The 14,776-nt window shown below is 45.3% G+C and overlaps 1 protein-coding gene and 2 long non-coding RNA genes across 9 annotated transcripts in view; all 3 read right to left on the minus strand.

The window, feature by feature from the left end:
- TNKS2 (tankyrase 2) overlaps positions 1 to 794 on the minus strand; it is a 30,934-nt gene extending 30,140 nt beyond the window's left edge. For 4 of the 7 annotated variants that reach the window (XM_083614075.1, XM_083614074.1, XM_083614070.1 and 1 more), the window contains exon 1: positions 296 to 742. In XM_083614075.1, coding sequence (XP_083470201.1) covers positions 296 to 533 — 238 coding nt within the window. In that variant the 5' untranslated portion in view covers positions 534 to 742. Of the gene's footprint in view, positions 1 to 295 lie in introns of all 7 variants that reach the window. The other 3 variants (XM_083614072.1, XM_083614071.1, XM_083614069.1) reach the window with 2 other exon arrangements.
- A 940-nt stretch (positions 795 to 1,734) lies between these two features.
- LOC310763755 lies at positions 1,735 to 3,095 on the minus strand. The gene is made up of 2 exons (XR_014548789.1): positions 3,002 to 3,095; positions 1,735 to 2,047 (listed from the first exon to the last, which is right to left on the minus strand). It is a non-coding gene; the product is annotated as an uncharacterized lncRNA (long non-coding RNA).
- A 2,677-nt stretch (positions 3,096 to 5,772) lies between these two features.
- Positions 5,773 to 14,466, minus strand: LOC310762784. Its single transcript, XR_014548170.1, has 3 exons — positions 9,830 to 14,466; positions 8,798 to 8,860; positions 5,773 to 7,355 (listed from the first exon to the last, which is right to left on the minus strand). It is a non-coding gene; the product is annotated as an uncharacterized lncRNA (long non-coding RNA).
- Positions 14,467 to 14,776: the final 310 nt, after the last annotated feature.

Consider the following 14,776-nt stretch of genomic DNA (forward strand, 5'->3'; position numbering starts at 1 on the left):
GGACGGGGATCTCGGGAGTTCCTCCTGCATGGCCAGAGATCAGGGACGAGAGGGGGGTGGGCTTATAGGCTCCTCTTATTTCCACGAAGGAAACGTGCGGTCGTGGGAACACCCGCCCGCCCACCAACTCCCTGAATGATTCCCCTTAAAGCCCCAAATAAACAAACAGCAGCTTCCTCGGCGGAAGGGGCCCAACGCCACGGCCCTAAAGCCACTATACCCCGAACCCCCGTTCACATGCAGAGTCAGGGGCGGAGACGCCCGAGGCGGCAGCGGCCTGGCCACCCGCGAGTACCTGCGGCGAAATGGAGGGGGCTGGACTTCCTGCCGGCCGTGTCCCTGCTGTTCACGTTCTCGGGCCTCACCAGCCGCTTCACGCGCTCCACGTCGCCGTTCCGGCAGGCTTCGAAGAGCTCGCGGGCCGGCTCCGACGACGCCCCCCCGGCGCAGCACGGCGACAACAGCAGCGGCGGCGGCGGCGGCAGCGCTTCCCCCAGGGGACCAGCCGCCGCTCCGCCCCGCCGACCCGCCATGCCGGGGGCAAGAGCCAACTTCCTCCCGCGTTCGCCCTCAGAGCCCAACACCCGCCATAGGCGGCCCGAGCTCTCTCCGCAGAGAGCGGCGGGGAGAGGCGGCGGTGGCGGCGGCGGCCGCCGCGGGGAGCAATTCGACGCCACAGTCGCCTCCGGCCGAGGCAGCCACTGAGGGGGAAGGGAGGCGGAGCAGCCGAGGTGCGCGCGCAACGATGGGGGGGGAGGCGGGAGCGGAGGCGCATGCGCGATGTGCGCGAGAGAACTGCCGGCGCGGCGGTTAGAGCGGCGGAGTGACGTCGAGGGAGCCGCGGTTGCTCCAGCGGTTGAAGCCCCGCCCCCAGCCCGGCTTCCAGTTCTCCACCTGTGGGTCCCCAGATGTTGTTGGACTACAACTCCCATCACCCCTGAGCTCTGGTCCTGCTAGCAAGGGGTGATGGGAGTTGTAGTTGAACAACATCTGGAAACCCACAGGTTGAGAAAGGCTGCTCGGGAGTCAGCTTCCCGTGGGTACCGCTGCTTGGGCAGACACGCGTTAGGAATAACGGCTGAATACGGGATTGTAGCGTTGGAAGGGAATCCCCGAGGGTCATCTAGTCCAACCCGCCTGCCCCCTCAATGCAGGAATCTCTAAAGCATCCTTGATGGGTGGCCATCCAATCTGCTTTAAAAACCCCTGCCTCCTGAGGGAGACCGCTGTACTGTTGACCAGCTCTTGCTGTCAGAAAGTTCTTCCTGTTGTTTAGTCCTAATCTCCTTCGTTGTAACTTGAATGCATTGGTTCCAGTCCTGCCCTCCAGAGCAGGGGAAAACAAGCTTCCTCCTTTCTCCATGTGACAGACCTTTAGCTATTTGAAGAGGGTTATTCCCTTTCCTCTGTTTTTTCCAGGCTAAACATACCCAAGTCCCTCAACCGTTCCTCATAAGGCCTGGCTTCCTGTCATGAAGTCAGCACAGTATGGGAGTAAAGCTTCCTAGGCATTGCAATGGGATTGTTGTTTGGTGTTGAGTGCCAGTGTTGGGCATGCCCGCTATAGAAATTGGTGGCTTCAGGCACACCTGACAGCAGCACAGTGTAAAGTTGTGGCTTCATCCCAGTGTCGGTGTCATAGGCAAGTAGGATAACTGCTTGTTGGGACCCCCCTGCCCCATTGCTAATTTCGGTTTTCAAAAACACGTCTGGTAGAAAAAATGGCAAGCACAATTGATACGGCTCGATTTATTTTAAATTGCAAGATTTTGTAATACAACAATATTTGATTATCTTTCTCAATGCAAAGGAAAATGTTTCAGCACATGAAGCATGACTCTTGTGAACTGTAATTGAAGATTTAAGTCTCTTAAAAGTTTCAGAGGCAGATCAAAATCTCACTTTGTGTGGGTTTTTCCTTTGCAAATAGCTATAGTGTGAATATAATGAAACATGGCTATTACTAAAGGGTTTAGAAAAGCAACAGTTTTGTTGGTCCATAAGAAAAATTCCAAAACCTCAGATTGGGTTATACTTGCATTACAACCTCTGTAGCCTTATGAGGCTTTGCCCTCGGTTGGGAAAAAGTATTGCACCCGGGAGAGGGAGTGGGAGTCAAACAGACACTCAAGGAATAGTTCAGAGAAAAAGCTTTATTTCTACCATCCATGAACTGGTAGAAGGAGCAAGTGTGATAGATTCACAAAACAAGCACGAGTTCACAGCTATTTGCACAGAGTATATATTCCCCTTCCAGTTCCCTCCCCTTTCTCCTCCTCTTCAGGAGTCCTGCCCCATGTGTTTCCTAAGCATGAACAGAAAGCTCCGGTATTATGTACTGAGTTGAATAGGATCCAAACTGCAGCAGTCTGATTGGTCCTAGAACAATAGGATCCAAAAGGCAGCAGTCTGATTGGTCCTAGAACAATGCAGCAGTATGATTGGTTGGCAGGAACCACCCAATCATGCTCCAGATAGAAGTGAATCCACAACCTGATTGGCTTATAGTAGAATTCCGGAATTAGCCAATCATGTGCAGCCCATTGTGTAAATAATGTATATAAAGCAGATACCTTGAGGGGACATTCATTCCTTCCTCCTCACCACTATGAGCTGAATAAAGAGCATGAAATCACTTTGCGACTCTGAGTATATTTCATCCTGTCTTGGGACTCTTTTGGACTCTTCCCAGGAAAGGGGGTGAGAAGCCAAGGGGGTCAAAGAGCCTTGTGGTTCAGCATGTCCAAGATGTTGCAAGTGAATGAGATAAAAGTCAGTTCTCAGGCTTGCTCTGACAGAGCCTATTCATTAGCTTTTTGAAGCCTTCTCGTACTGATAAAAGTAACGGTTTGCCTATGCACAGCATCTTGTGAGAAAAGCAGAGGAAAACTTTAGCTGTGGATTTTTAGAAGAGAGAAAAGGAATTTTGGACAGTTTTGAGGCCTGGTTGGGGGGTGTGACTTCGGACCTAGGTGGGGTCACCTGTCCTCACCTCCTTCACCTCTGAAAACATAACAAAATAGAAGTTGGACCTGGTATTAAGAAAAAAGGTGGGGTGGGGGAGTTGAACTTGATGTTGAAGCCACAAAGTGTAAATTTAGTCATCATCTTAAAATAGGAGGAGATTTCAGACATAAGAGGAGATTTCAGACTTATAGGACAATCCTGAAAATGCTTACTCAGAGGTAAGTCCCATTGAATTTAATGGGGGCTTACTCTTTATGCATCCTTTGCTTGGGAGAAAGCTCCATTGGTAGACAAGCATGGGATTTGGATAACAGTGGCTTAAGTTCTGATGCTATGAAGTTTTCAGGTTGAACTGGAGATTGCTGGGACAAAGAAGCATGCAATAACTGATCCCGCATCTTTGAAAACAAAAAATCTAGCTGCTACCAAGATCTACTTGCAGCCTTAAGCAAAACACACAAGAGTTTTGTGAAGAACAGAAATATATTTCAGCTTTTTAAAATTTACTTTAGGAATTAATTTTCTTTGGATTATAGAGCACAGAAGACTTTGTAATCACTTTATGTATGAATATACAAATAGAGCCTGTGTGAAGAGAGCAGACTCCTAAAAACTGGCAGCAAAACCCAAGAGAGCAACTTGTATAGTATTCCTATATTATATCCCAGTTCCAGCTAATGCTAACTGGAAAAACACACACTCCAAACTGCTAGTTGTTTCAGCACATCCCTTTAGGTGAATTACCCATTCAGGCAACTATCCAATTCATTAACATTCTTATTCATATCCCTGAGATATGAATAATGGCATAGTGATAGACTCATTTACAGTAATCATGTCTAAACCAAATGATCATTTTGACCACATTTCCTTCTACACACAGCTATTTTCATTTCCAAAGTTGATTTGGCAAATAAAATAGTGCCACAATGTATTACATTTTTGCACACATTCGTTCATTCACAGACACACAAACACTTAATCCATTCAGCCCAGTCTTATGTACAGTTAGGATCACCTGGTCAGTGCCTTAGGGGTGTCTAACTCTCATAGACTCATTCTCTGTTTCTTTTTTCTTGGAAAGACACTACTGTGGAGGTCCACACTGCATGCTGCAGTGTGTGGTGCCATCATAATTTTCACCATCCTAAGGCCCTAGAGTAGTAGAGTGGATCCAAAACTGGTTAGTTTCCTGGAAAGGTGCAAAATTTGGGACCCTCTGATGCACGAGCCTAGAACTGGTGCAGCAAAATAATATTAATAACCCATCAGCACCTCCTTCTGCCCTGGCCAGCGCATGCAGCAGCTCTTAGGACAGGGGTTGTCAACTGGTGCCTAACCAGGCCTTTATTGGTGCCCCGGGCAGTAGCCCCAGACTCTTAAGCTTTCATTTATAGTAAGTCTATAGCCCTCCAAGAAAAATTGGAAGTAAAATGTGCTAGTAATTTCTGTGAGGTAGCCTGACTACTCCTACCTATTAGTGTTTTTAGCCAATGTGTCAAGTCAGAGCTGCAATGGATATGTAATGTGTTTGGGCCAGTGGTGTAGCGTGGGGGGTGCAGGGGGGGCTGGCCGCACCGGGCGCAACATCTGGGGGTTAGGGTTAGGGGGCACAAATCCACGGGTTAGGGGGCGCAAATTACTTGCCTTGCCCCGGGTGCTGACAACCCACGCTATGCCACTAGTTTGGGCACTAGGCAACAGGATCTCTGGGGTCCCAAAGAGATGCTGTTTTCCTTCCCACTTGGTGCACTTTTGCTGCTTCTGTCTTATTTTCTAGTCCTTAGACTCTTCCTAATTGGCCCTTCCTATTCTTCAAGCATCCAGGATGCATCTTTCCTGTAATGGGTTCATCTGAAAGCAGGTAGTCCATAGATGTTATTTTCTACAAATACTACTACACAATAAGTGTGGGTGGAGGTTAAAGAATCCCCCGTCCCTACAGAAAGACAAATGCGGAAGGAGAATTAGGCTTGTCTCATGCTATGTAGGAGCTGAAGACCAGGCAGAATTAAGAATTCACTTACAGCGCAATAGCATGTATGTCTACTCAGAAGTAAGTTTCTTAGTGTTTAATAGGGCTTGCTACCAGGTCAGTGGGTATAGGATGGTAGCCCAGGCTTTGGGGCATGGTTGACATTGGGGAAAACAGGGTTCTTGTGCCTTTAGCAGCCATATGACAGGCGTAAACCAGTTTCTAGTTTAGAAATGCAGTTATGGGGGGAAAGTTCACCATGAGGTTACTCTCTCTATTTTTGGGTTATGCCATGGCCATAATGACAGTGATTTTGTGTGATGCCACACACCACACAGCAGCCATTTTGTGACCAGCACTCCCAGCACTCTCTCAAAATTCAACTATGCCCACTGGTCAACAAAAGTTGGAGACCTCTAACTTAGGATGCGGCTGCAGATCCACTTTGATCTGTTCCAGCCTGCTGCTTCTGACCAGGGCTTCCGATTGCTCTTATCATAGTTTTATGCATGTTGACTCAAAGTATTCAAATGAGTTTACTTCAATGTAAGCATGCATAGAAATGCTGTTGCTCTTTGCCTCCAAAAGCCTTTTATTTCCACATTGGCAGAGCAATTCCCTCCTCCCCATTCCTCTAATGCAGGCATGTCCAACAGGTAGGTCGTGATCTATCGGTAGATCACTGGCTCCCCTCATAGAAGCTCGCCTTAAAAAAGCTCAACATTTTCTCTCTGCACTCCTTAAAAACGGGCCCTCCTCCACCCTTAAAAAAAGCTCAGCAACTCTTTCACCTGAACCCAAAAAAACAGGGCTTTCTTTCGGAAAAAAGCTCAACGACTTTGACCTGAACCCCAAAAAAGGGGGTAGATCACTGCCAGTTTTTAACTCTGTGAGTAGATCGCAGTCACTTGGGAGTTGGCCACCCCTGCTTTAATGGATTCCTACAAGGGAGACAGTCACTCCTGTATACCACCCTAGTCTTCAATATTTTCAGGGAAACAAAATTATATTAATAGCATATTCATAGTTTTGTTCTGGACTGAAGATGCCAGTAAATCCACCCCTGGATCATGCTCAGAGGTCTGAGACCCCACTTCTCCAACTGAATTGCCCATTCAGGCAACCATCCACAGTCATTACGGTAACTCTCTTTTGTCAAATCCCTGATCACCATCAAGCAGCAGTTTAGATAAAAGCATATTGATGAATTCATTTACACAGCAATCAGATGCCTAAGCTCACAATACCAAATGATCATTATGACCATTTATTTTTCCACTGGCACTGCCATTCCAGTTTTCAGAATTGGGTTGGCAGACAAAACATTGCCACTATAGATTACATTTCTACACACGTGTGCGCACTACCTCCCTGTATCCATTCAGCCCAGTTTTTGGCACAGTTAGGTCCTTTTGAACTACTTATTCCCAACTCCATTGAAATTAGTAGGAAAATTCCATTTCATCTCTAGCCACAAGCATTCTTTCAATAATTTCTCATGACTGAGGAACTTCATTAAGAAATAACCCTATGGCACCCACCACAGGGTTCATTAATATCCCCTCAAAAATCCACAATGCTGTTTGCACTGGCATGCCTTCTTGATGGAACATGCCCCTTTAAACCTGCCTGTGTTTGGATGCCAGACACTCTCTCTCTGTTCCGTTCTAAACAGAGGAGAGGTGCAAAGAGTTTCTCTTTGAGGCAGTGACTAATACTCATTGATGGGGTGCCTGTACAATTTTGTGGCACTGGCTCTTTTTTTGCTCTTACATATGGCACCCATCTGTGCTATGCCACCTTACCACTGCAGCCATTTTTTTATTATGCCACACAGACTGTTGCAGGCTGGGCTGCTGTTTTGAGCCCATGGACTGCCAGGATACACACCACTCTGTGTGGCATACGGCAGTCCCTCAAAGCATAAGGGATGGAGGGGTATGTTTTGTTTTTGTTTTAATTATTTACTTGTGTTTTTATTTTGTGTTCTTATTCATGCTCAATATGCAGTGTTATGCCACTGATTCTTATATAGCATGAAGCAACATGGCAGTTAGTGGTAAATTATCAAGCCTAAAATGCCTTACCATTCTTCAAGGATTTGAAGACTTGAAAATACTTTTGCCACCAGGGGGCAGAAAAGCACAAAGAAGGATAGCTACAATGCATAGCTTGGAATTAGTGGGGGATGGATTTAAGGCACACTTTCCTTTGACAGAAACATACATTGTAGATTTTTCTGTGGCTATAAATATCACAAAACTAGACCTAGGTTTGGTCATCATGCTTTTTTTACTTCTTCAGCTGTCATATCTTCAGCTGCAATCCTAAACTACTATTACTACTACTATTCTTCTTCTTCTTCTTCTTCCCTGACTTTTTCAAGGCAGCTGACAGATAAAAACAAGAATTGCTGAAAACAGAAAAAACAAAATTTAAAAATCAATAGAATTAAAAACTATATACATATATAAAATCCATTTAAAGCATACAAATAATTACAATAAAAACAGCATGGCATGGCACCAGCCCTTTCATTAAAAGCAGTCATTTCCCCAGAGCCTGCTGGAACAAGAAGGTTTAGCTGCCAGCAGAAGGACAATAAAGAGGGAGCCAATCTAGCTTCTCCAGGGAGGGAGTTCCAGAGTCTGGGAGAAGCTACCGATAAGGCCCTCTCCTGCATCCCCACCAAAAGGGACTGTGAGGGTGGCAGGACCAAGTGCCTCCCCTGAATAGCTCAAAACCTGGGCAGGGTCATATGAGGGGAAACGGTTTTTCAGATAGCTTGGACCTAAGCCATGTAGGGCTTTATAGGTCATAAATAGACTCTGAATTGTACCAACTGGATAGCACAACTGGACACCTTCATTTGCCCCATCTGCAACAAAACATGTCTCTTCCACATCGGTCTCCACAGCCACAGCCGATGCTGCAACCATCCAACAGCTTGACCTCACCCCCAAAGGCGCACTCCTCCTTTGTCTCCCGAGACAGACGGATGCCAACTCAAAGGTCTCTTGAGTGAACGCCCAATGGACCCAATGACTTGGTCAATAAGCCCTATCACTTCATCTCTTTAACACTCCCATTGGACTCAGTTTTGAAGACTCTCCTGAAAACATTGCTCAAGGTACATCTTCTAAACTTCCACAGTGTATAAAGGTAAAGGTAAAGGTACCCCTGCCCGTATGGGCCAGTCGTGTCCGACTCTGGGGTTGCGCACCCATCTCGTTTAAGAGGCCGGGGGCCAGCGCTGTCCGCAGACACTTCCGGGTCACGTGGCCAGCGTGACAAGCTGCATCTGGCGAGCCAGCACAGCGCACGGAAACGCCGGTTACCTTCCCGCTAGTAAGCGGTCCCTATTTATCTACTTGCACCCGGGGGTGCTAGACCGATGTAAATAATTTAAGGCCTGGGAGATTCTCTCTAAATCTCCTTTAGCATTTCCATCACATATCTGGTGCTCCTTAGCCAGTTCTCGCTTCTTATGTAATGGGAGAGGAGGCATAGAAAGATTACTGGAGGACACAGCAATCTGTTTGCGAACCCATGTGCTCCAACACCAGTAAATACAAACTGAAATAAAAATTTAAAGCTCGTTGTCAGATCCCAAAGTTCACAGGCATGTTGCCAGATCACAAATATATCTCACTGAGGACAGATTGGCTGAGCAAGTGCTAAAGAAAACACAAAACACAGCACATGCTGTTCCAGTATTTTTCATTCGTGGACTCGGGTCACATGATGACAAGGTGCTAGCCAATCGTATTCACTTACATAAGGCTAGCCTCCAGCCTTCTGGTAGTGAAAGATTCCCCATCCACCTGCCCACACATGCATACTTCCCTAACTTACTGAGACGCTCAGTCTATTTGATGAAGTGGGAGTTGTGAGAGAACAAGCTTTCATGACAGGAAACTAGAAATGTCAAAGAAAGGAAAGAAAGAAAGATTTAGGATGCTGTAATCACAGTAGCTATTCCTCAGCTTGAGAAACCCACCCCCTTCTTGCTTCAGCCAGGTCTGGCTGATATTTAACATTTTTTCCCTCCAGATTTACTCAATTTCCAGTAAACTGCACCTCCTTTAATTCCCACTTATTAGAAAGATATCTAGGAGAGTTCAAGTATTCCAAGAGAAAGGGAGGATTCTTAAGTTATAAAAAAGGTGTGTTTTTTTCTTCCTAAGGAGGGAAGAAAACCCCCAAAGGAAGATACTTTTTGCCCCAAAGAACTCTACAGAATAGACTTTGTGTGCATATGAGCATTTAGCCATGAGACCGGTGATGTTTTCATTGCCAGATTTTTAATCGGGAGAAAGGACACGGAAGGAGAACAAGGAGGCAGCTGAGTTTTAAAAGCCGTAATAATGTGACTTCAGCAGCCCACACATAAAATGGCTAAATGTCAGTTCAGGACAAAGCTTAGACAGGCAGTTTCTCAGCAATTTAGACATCGTTTTCATGGAACACCTAGTTTCAAGGCATACAAAAGGTGAGCCTGTTCTCAACCTCTTCCCTGTGATTGATTTAGCCTACACAATGCACCATTCTAATTACTAGCAATAGCAACAGTGACCTAATATAATTATGTTTAACACCTCATTAATTAGTGAGCTTCTGAGGTATAGAAATAATGAATTGGAAGTGGCAGGAGGGTGAGAATAAAGGGTGGCAGTTCAAAAGGCCTGGCAAATCAAATGCTTTGAAGTGGTTTTCAAGCTTTTTGCCTTCCAAGAACCCTTCCCTCACTGACTTGTCTGCTTTGGAATCCCTGTGCATATGCGCAGAGCCCTTCTCTGCTGAAGAGCATTCTGGGACATGTTCTAGGGTGAATTTAAAAAGTTTGCACAAGCCAGGACATGAACTTAGAATATATGCAAAACTCACCACATGGTGCGCAACTGTATGGGGGAAGATCAAGAGTGCGGAACAAATGGTCTTTCATGGAAGCCAGCTCATCTTTGCTGGTTTTCTCATTGAAGAACACCAGGGTCCTCTAGAATGTAGTTTGAAAACCATAGAGTGCCATAGCGAGAGTGAAGAGATGCCTCTGATCATGCCATCTTTGCATAGTCAAAGCTTTCTTAAACCCTTTTCAGGCATTAAACAAATGGAGGGGAGAGGGGCAGTAAGGATGGGAACAAGACATTTCCCTCTCCATTGCTATTTCACAGCAGGGAGACTTTGTTTCTATAGAAGTTTCTGTGGGAGGAAAAATATGAATTCCTGTGACACATGTGTGCACGGTAAATAATAAAAGAATCAGCTGAGTGCTTTGATTCAAAACGTGGGGCTAAATTCTCTCTCCAGCAGGGGAGGGCCACACACTCAAGCGGTACAGTGAAGCGTTGGCATGTAGGCTGTTAAACCTTTTGCATATTCCATTTAGTCCACTTGCAAAGCGCTCCCCTCTTTCTACCCCACTTGCAATGGACAGACCACTTACTTTTAAGTAAGCTTAAAATGTGTTACTTACCAAATGTTCCAGATGTTAGATTCATGCATTTACCCAAGCAGCAGTAAGGAGAACCCAGGCAGAATACTCTTGTGTAGAAAACACAGAGAAATAGCTTCAAACACTTGCTCTAAGCTTGGAGCAAAGCTTAGGCACATCTTCCTTGGTCAGATACATGGTGAGATGAGAGACAGGAGGAATAAGAAAATTTCACTTCCTCCCTCATCAGAGAAGAGATGGCATGGCCTACCTGAGTCCAGGAACACAGTTCTATGATCTTAATTCCTTCATGCACTCGCTAATGTTCATGCATAGTTATGTTTGGGTGCAATTTCCTGTATCCCCTTGCATAATTAGGGTTCTGTAATGTGCAAGAAGACTCCAGGAATACAAAAAGCTACCCCTTGCAGACTCCAGGCAGCTGAGCTAGTGTTTAAGAGGGCTTTAAACTGCTTTTCAACATCTATACCAGACTTAGGCAGACTCAGCCATCCAGATGTTTTGGGACTACAATTCCCATCACCCCTGACCACTGGTCCTGTTAGCTAGGGATCATGGGAGTTGTAGTCCCAAAACATCTGGAGGGCCCAGTTTGCCTATGCCTGATCTATACTCCCCATATGAGTATGCTATCTGCTATCAAGGAGCACATGAGTATTATCTTTCCCCTGCATATTATCCTCTCCCCTAGTCAGGACACCCATCCTGTCCAGAGCACAGATAATAAACCTACCATGAGTTGGAATCGTCCTGTCAATCCCTGACTCATCTGCTTGGAATTCTGATCTCTGTTTCCTGTTTAAGAAAGTGATGGTTGTTTCTTAAGTTCCACACCAGGGTCTGAACCTATGGGAAGCATACCCTCCAATACTGAGGCCCGGAGTGGATGAATATGTGACTTAGATCATTCCATTTACAAAAGCAATTCCCTACGTTCAGAGGCAGTATTCCCCTCTGTTATGTACTGAAGTTCTCACCCTGGGCCTGCAGGGGGATACTGTAGATAGTTATGCAAATGAAGGATCGAAAGTGACGTTCAGTTATTGGATAGTTTTAGAAAGTCGCTACAGTAACGTTGTAGTGGAGCTCTATATAAGCAGGCTGACTGAGCCCTTCGGCTCAGTTCTGTTCGGGCCTCTGAATAAACAAGAGCTGTTGAAGAATCGCTGTGTCGTCTGATATGTTCACCCACAACTTAACACCCTCAATGCTAGTTGATGGAAATCACAAGTGGGGAAAGTTCTGTTGCATTTAGGTTCTGCTTGCCAGAAACATCTGGTTGGCCATTGTGAGAACAGGACGCTGGACCAGATGGAACTTTGGCCCTAGCCAGCAGGGAACTTCTCATATTCTTATATTTTTACTCTCCTACCCTGCTGAGAGTCAAAACAAAACTGGCTGATTGAAAAGCAGTGACCTACAATTGACATGGACAGGATTTTGATTCTACTTAACAGACACCCCTACATAACAGATAGTAAGAAAGGACATTTGTTTTCAAAAGCCAAAGAACACACGTTTTTAGCTCTGTGTCAACACTAATCATCCTTCAGGACCATTTGTTTATAGAGTCGCAACAGGTTCCATTTTGCATCTAGAAATAATATATTCCAGTAGGAAACCACGTTGTGATAATCGCTGCACCAAGGGCAAGATCTCAGAATGTATGCATCTGAAATAATAGTATTAATGACTCATTGGCATCCTGCATTTTGATGTACAAAGAAAGCAACGGGATATTCTACCCCCAAAGGTTACCCTCCCTCCCCAAGCATCATTCCAGCCAATAAATGAATACATCTGCCCCATAGTTTTCCTCTGTCTTTAATATGGGTCTGTAATAGCACTGATTAGAAGAGCTCTCACAATGTGAAGCAAATGCATGAAAAAGTAACGTACAAAAGCAACATTCAAAATCCAAAGCTTTGTGAAAGGTCAATATTCAAATATAAGGGATGTTGTGAAAATCTGGCCCATTCCATGGAGTTCAATGCAACTTTAGATATTTTGAAATAAAGGTAATCAGAACATTTTAAAAATTATAATCAGTACCATTTTCCCCCTGGGGGTACTCAAGGGCACGCGGTACCGGCACCTTTCCTCCTCAAAATGTTAAAAGTGTGGCGCATACTGTAACAACTTCATGATGAGCACCGGTGCATTTTTTTCTAAAATAAAAAAAAAAAGCACTGATTATAATGAGCTACAAAAAGGGATGAATATTAAAAACATCCCATAAAAGGTTACCTAACAAAATTGAAAGAAGGAAATGTCCCTTTACTTGGAACAAATTTTGTTGAAACATTATGACATCATAGCATTTGTGGGCCAGTGTAGGTATTATATGGAAATGCATAGCCAATGGGGGCAGGGGGAGGTTGTTTGCATTGGCTACTGGTTTCAAATTAAACAAGTCTTCTCCAGCAGTCCATTCAAGCGGCAGCTAGGATTGTCCTCAGCATCACTTGACCCTCTTGCTCTCATTCTGGGATCAAATCAGAAACCGGGAGGGCTTCTCTAAATCAGGGACGTTCCTGGAAAACAGGGACACTTGGAAGGTCCGCTATACTAAACTGAAATGTTTAAAAGTTTATTTGATTGTCCTTGAATCTTCCCAGCACACTTGCCATCTGCTCCTGCCACACCAGTGTGGCGCGCCACAACCTTTGAGAACCACTGTTATGCAGCATGCATGCAATAATCTCCTGACAGATTTTTTTTTTAAAAAATGAAAGGAGCCTGCAAGCTTGAATGAGAGAATGTTAATGGGGAACAGTTGCTTAACCCTTTCCCCTCCAGCCATTTTGCTGCTCAGAATTCTGCCCCCACTCCAACTTACTTTTCCATGGTTGGGGGTGGGGAATCTCGTTCTGTAGGTGGAAAGGCATCTTGGAGCAAGAAAATGGCAAACTCACCCATACAGGTATATCTAGTAGAGACAGTTGTCTCCTCAAAAGGTGGGCGAAGTCCTGACAGGAAAATAGGACGTGAAGATCAAAAGCTTCTAGAACTTCCTTGTTACATATGAATTTGCAGAAACTGCTCCAAGCAAGAGAACAATGTTGGAATAAAGTTTCCCTTGATGCTTAAGACATTAAAGGTTACCATATATCAGCCACGGGGCAAAGTGATCCATAACGAAGCATGCAATTTTCAGATGGGCTGGGCTGAAGAAGATAAAGCAGCAATGTCATAGAAAGCAAAAACATTACATAATAGGATATTAGAATCATAGAATCATAGAGTGAGAAACATGGGCGTAGCCAGGGGCCCCCGGGAGGGGCAGCTGCCCCCACTAAATCAATAAAAATCAATGAAAATACATAGCACACTGAGGTTCTTTCCCCCCTATCAAAAGGGGGATACCAAGGATAATCTAGTCCAAGCTCCTGCAATGAAGGAATATCAGCTAAAGCATCCATGACAGATGGCAATCCAAACATTTCTTAAAAACCTCCAAGGAAGGAGAGTCCACCACCTCCTGAGGGAGTCTGTTCCACTGTCGAACAGCTCTTAACCATCTGACAGGTCTTACTGATTTTTAGTTGGCATCTCTTCTGTTGTAACTTGAAGCCAATGGTTTAGGTCCTACCCTTTAGAGCAGGAGAAAACAAGCCACTCCATCTTCCATGTGACAAACCCTTAGATATTTGAATTATATATAATAATTGAATGGCTATCATATCTCTTCTCAGTCTCCTCACTGCCCTCCTCTGTACACATTCCAGCTTGTGAATATCCTTCTTAAATTGTGGTGCCTAGAACTGGACACAGTACCTCAGGTGTGGTGGCCCCCCGGCTTCTACTCCAGAAGACCCAAGAGCCACCAGCTACCACTGCTAGGTACAGTGTTGCTTTATTTTCAGGTTCCCCCTCTCAAGTTCCCCCTCTGCCTCGCTAAACATTCAAGGGTGTAGCTCAGGGGCTGCCTTCCCACAAAGAATTCTGGGCACTCAGGTTTAACCCTTGCAGAGTTTCAGTTGCCAGCAACCCTTTACAAACTATAGTGCCCAGAATTATTTGAAGGGGAAAATGCGCTTCAAATGTGTTTTAAGGGGATAGTGTGTATATGCAGGGCAAACAGGAACTGCTCTTCCTGCTCAGGTCCTGTTTGCCCTGGCTCCTATTCTCCTATATGGGACACACCATTTCATGGGATGCCAGGATTGGACACCCACCTTCTCTTGTGCAAAGAGCATCTCACTGTGAGTGAGTGCAGCAGCAGCTGATGTAGGTGCCTTTCCAGCACTGATGGTGGTGGTGAAGGAGGGATGTCCATATCTTGTGGTGGTCCTGTCAGCCATTTTGTGCCATACGGTGCCCCTGCACCAGCCACATTTGTGTTACGCCATGTTCCCCAGTAGCTATTTTGTGATTCC

This window comes from Podarcis filfolensis, assembly GCF_964270895.1.
Source record: "Podarcis filfolensis genome assembly, chromosome: 5".
Classification (NCBI taxonomy): Eukaryota; Metazoa; Chordata; class Lepidosauria; order Squamata; family Lacertidae; genus Podarcis; species Podarcis filfolensis.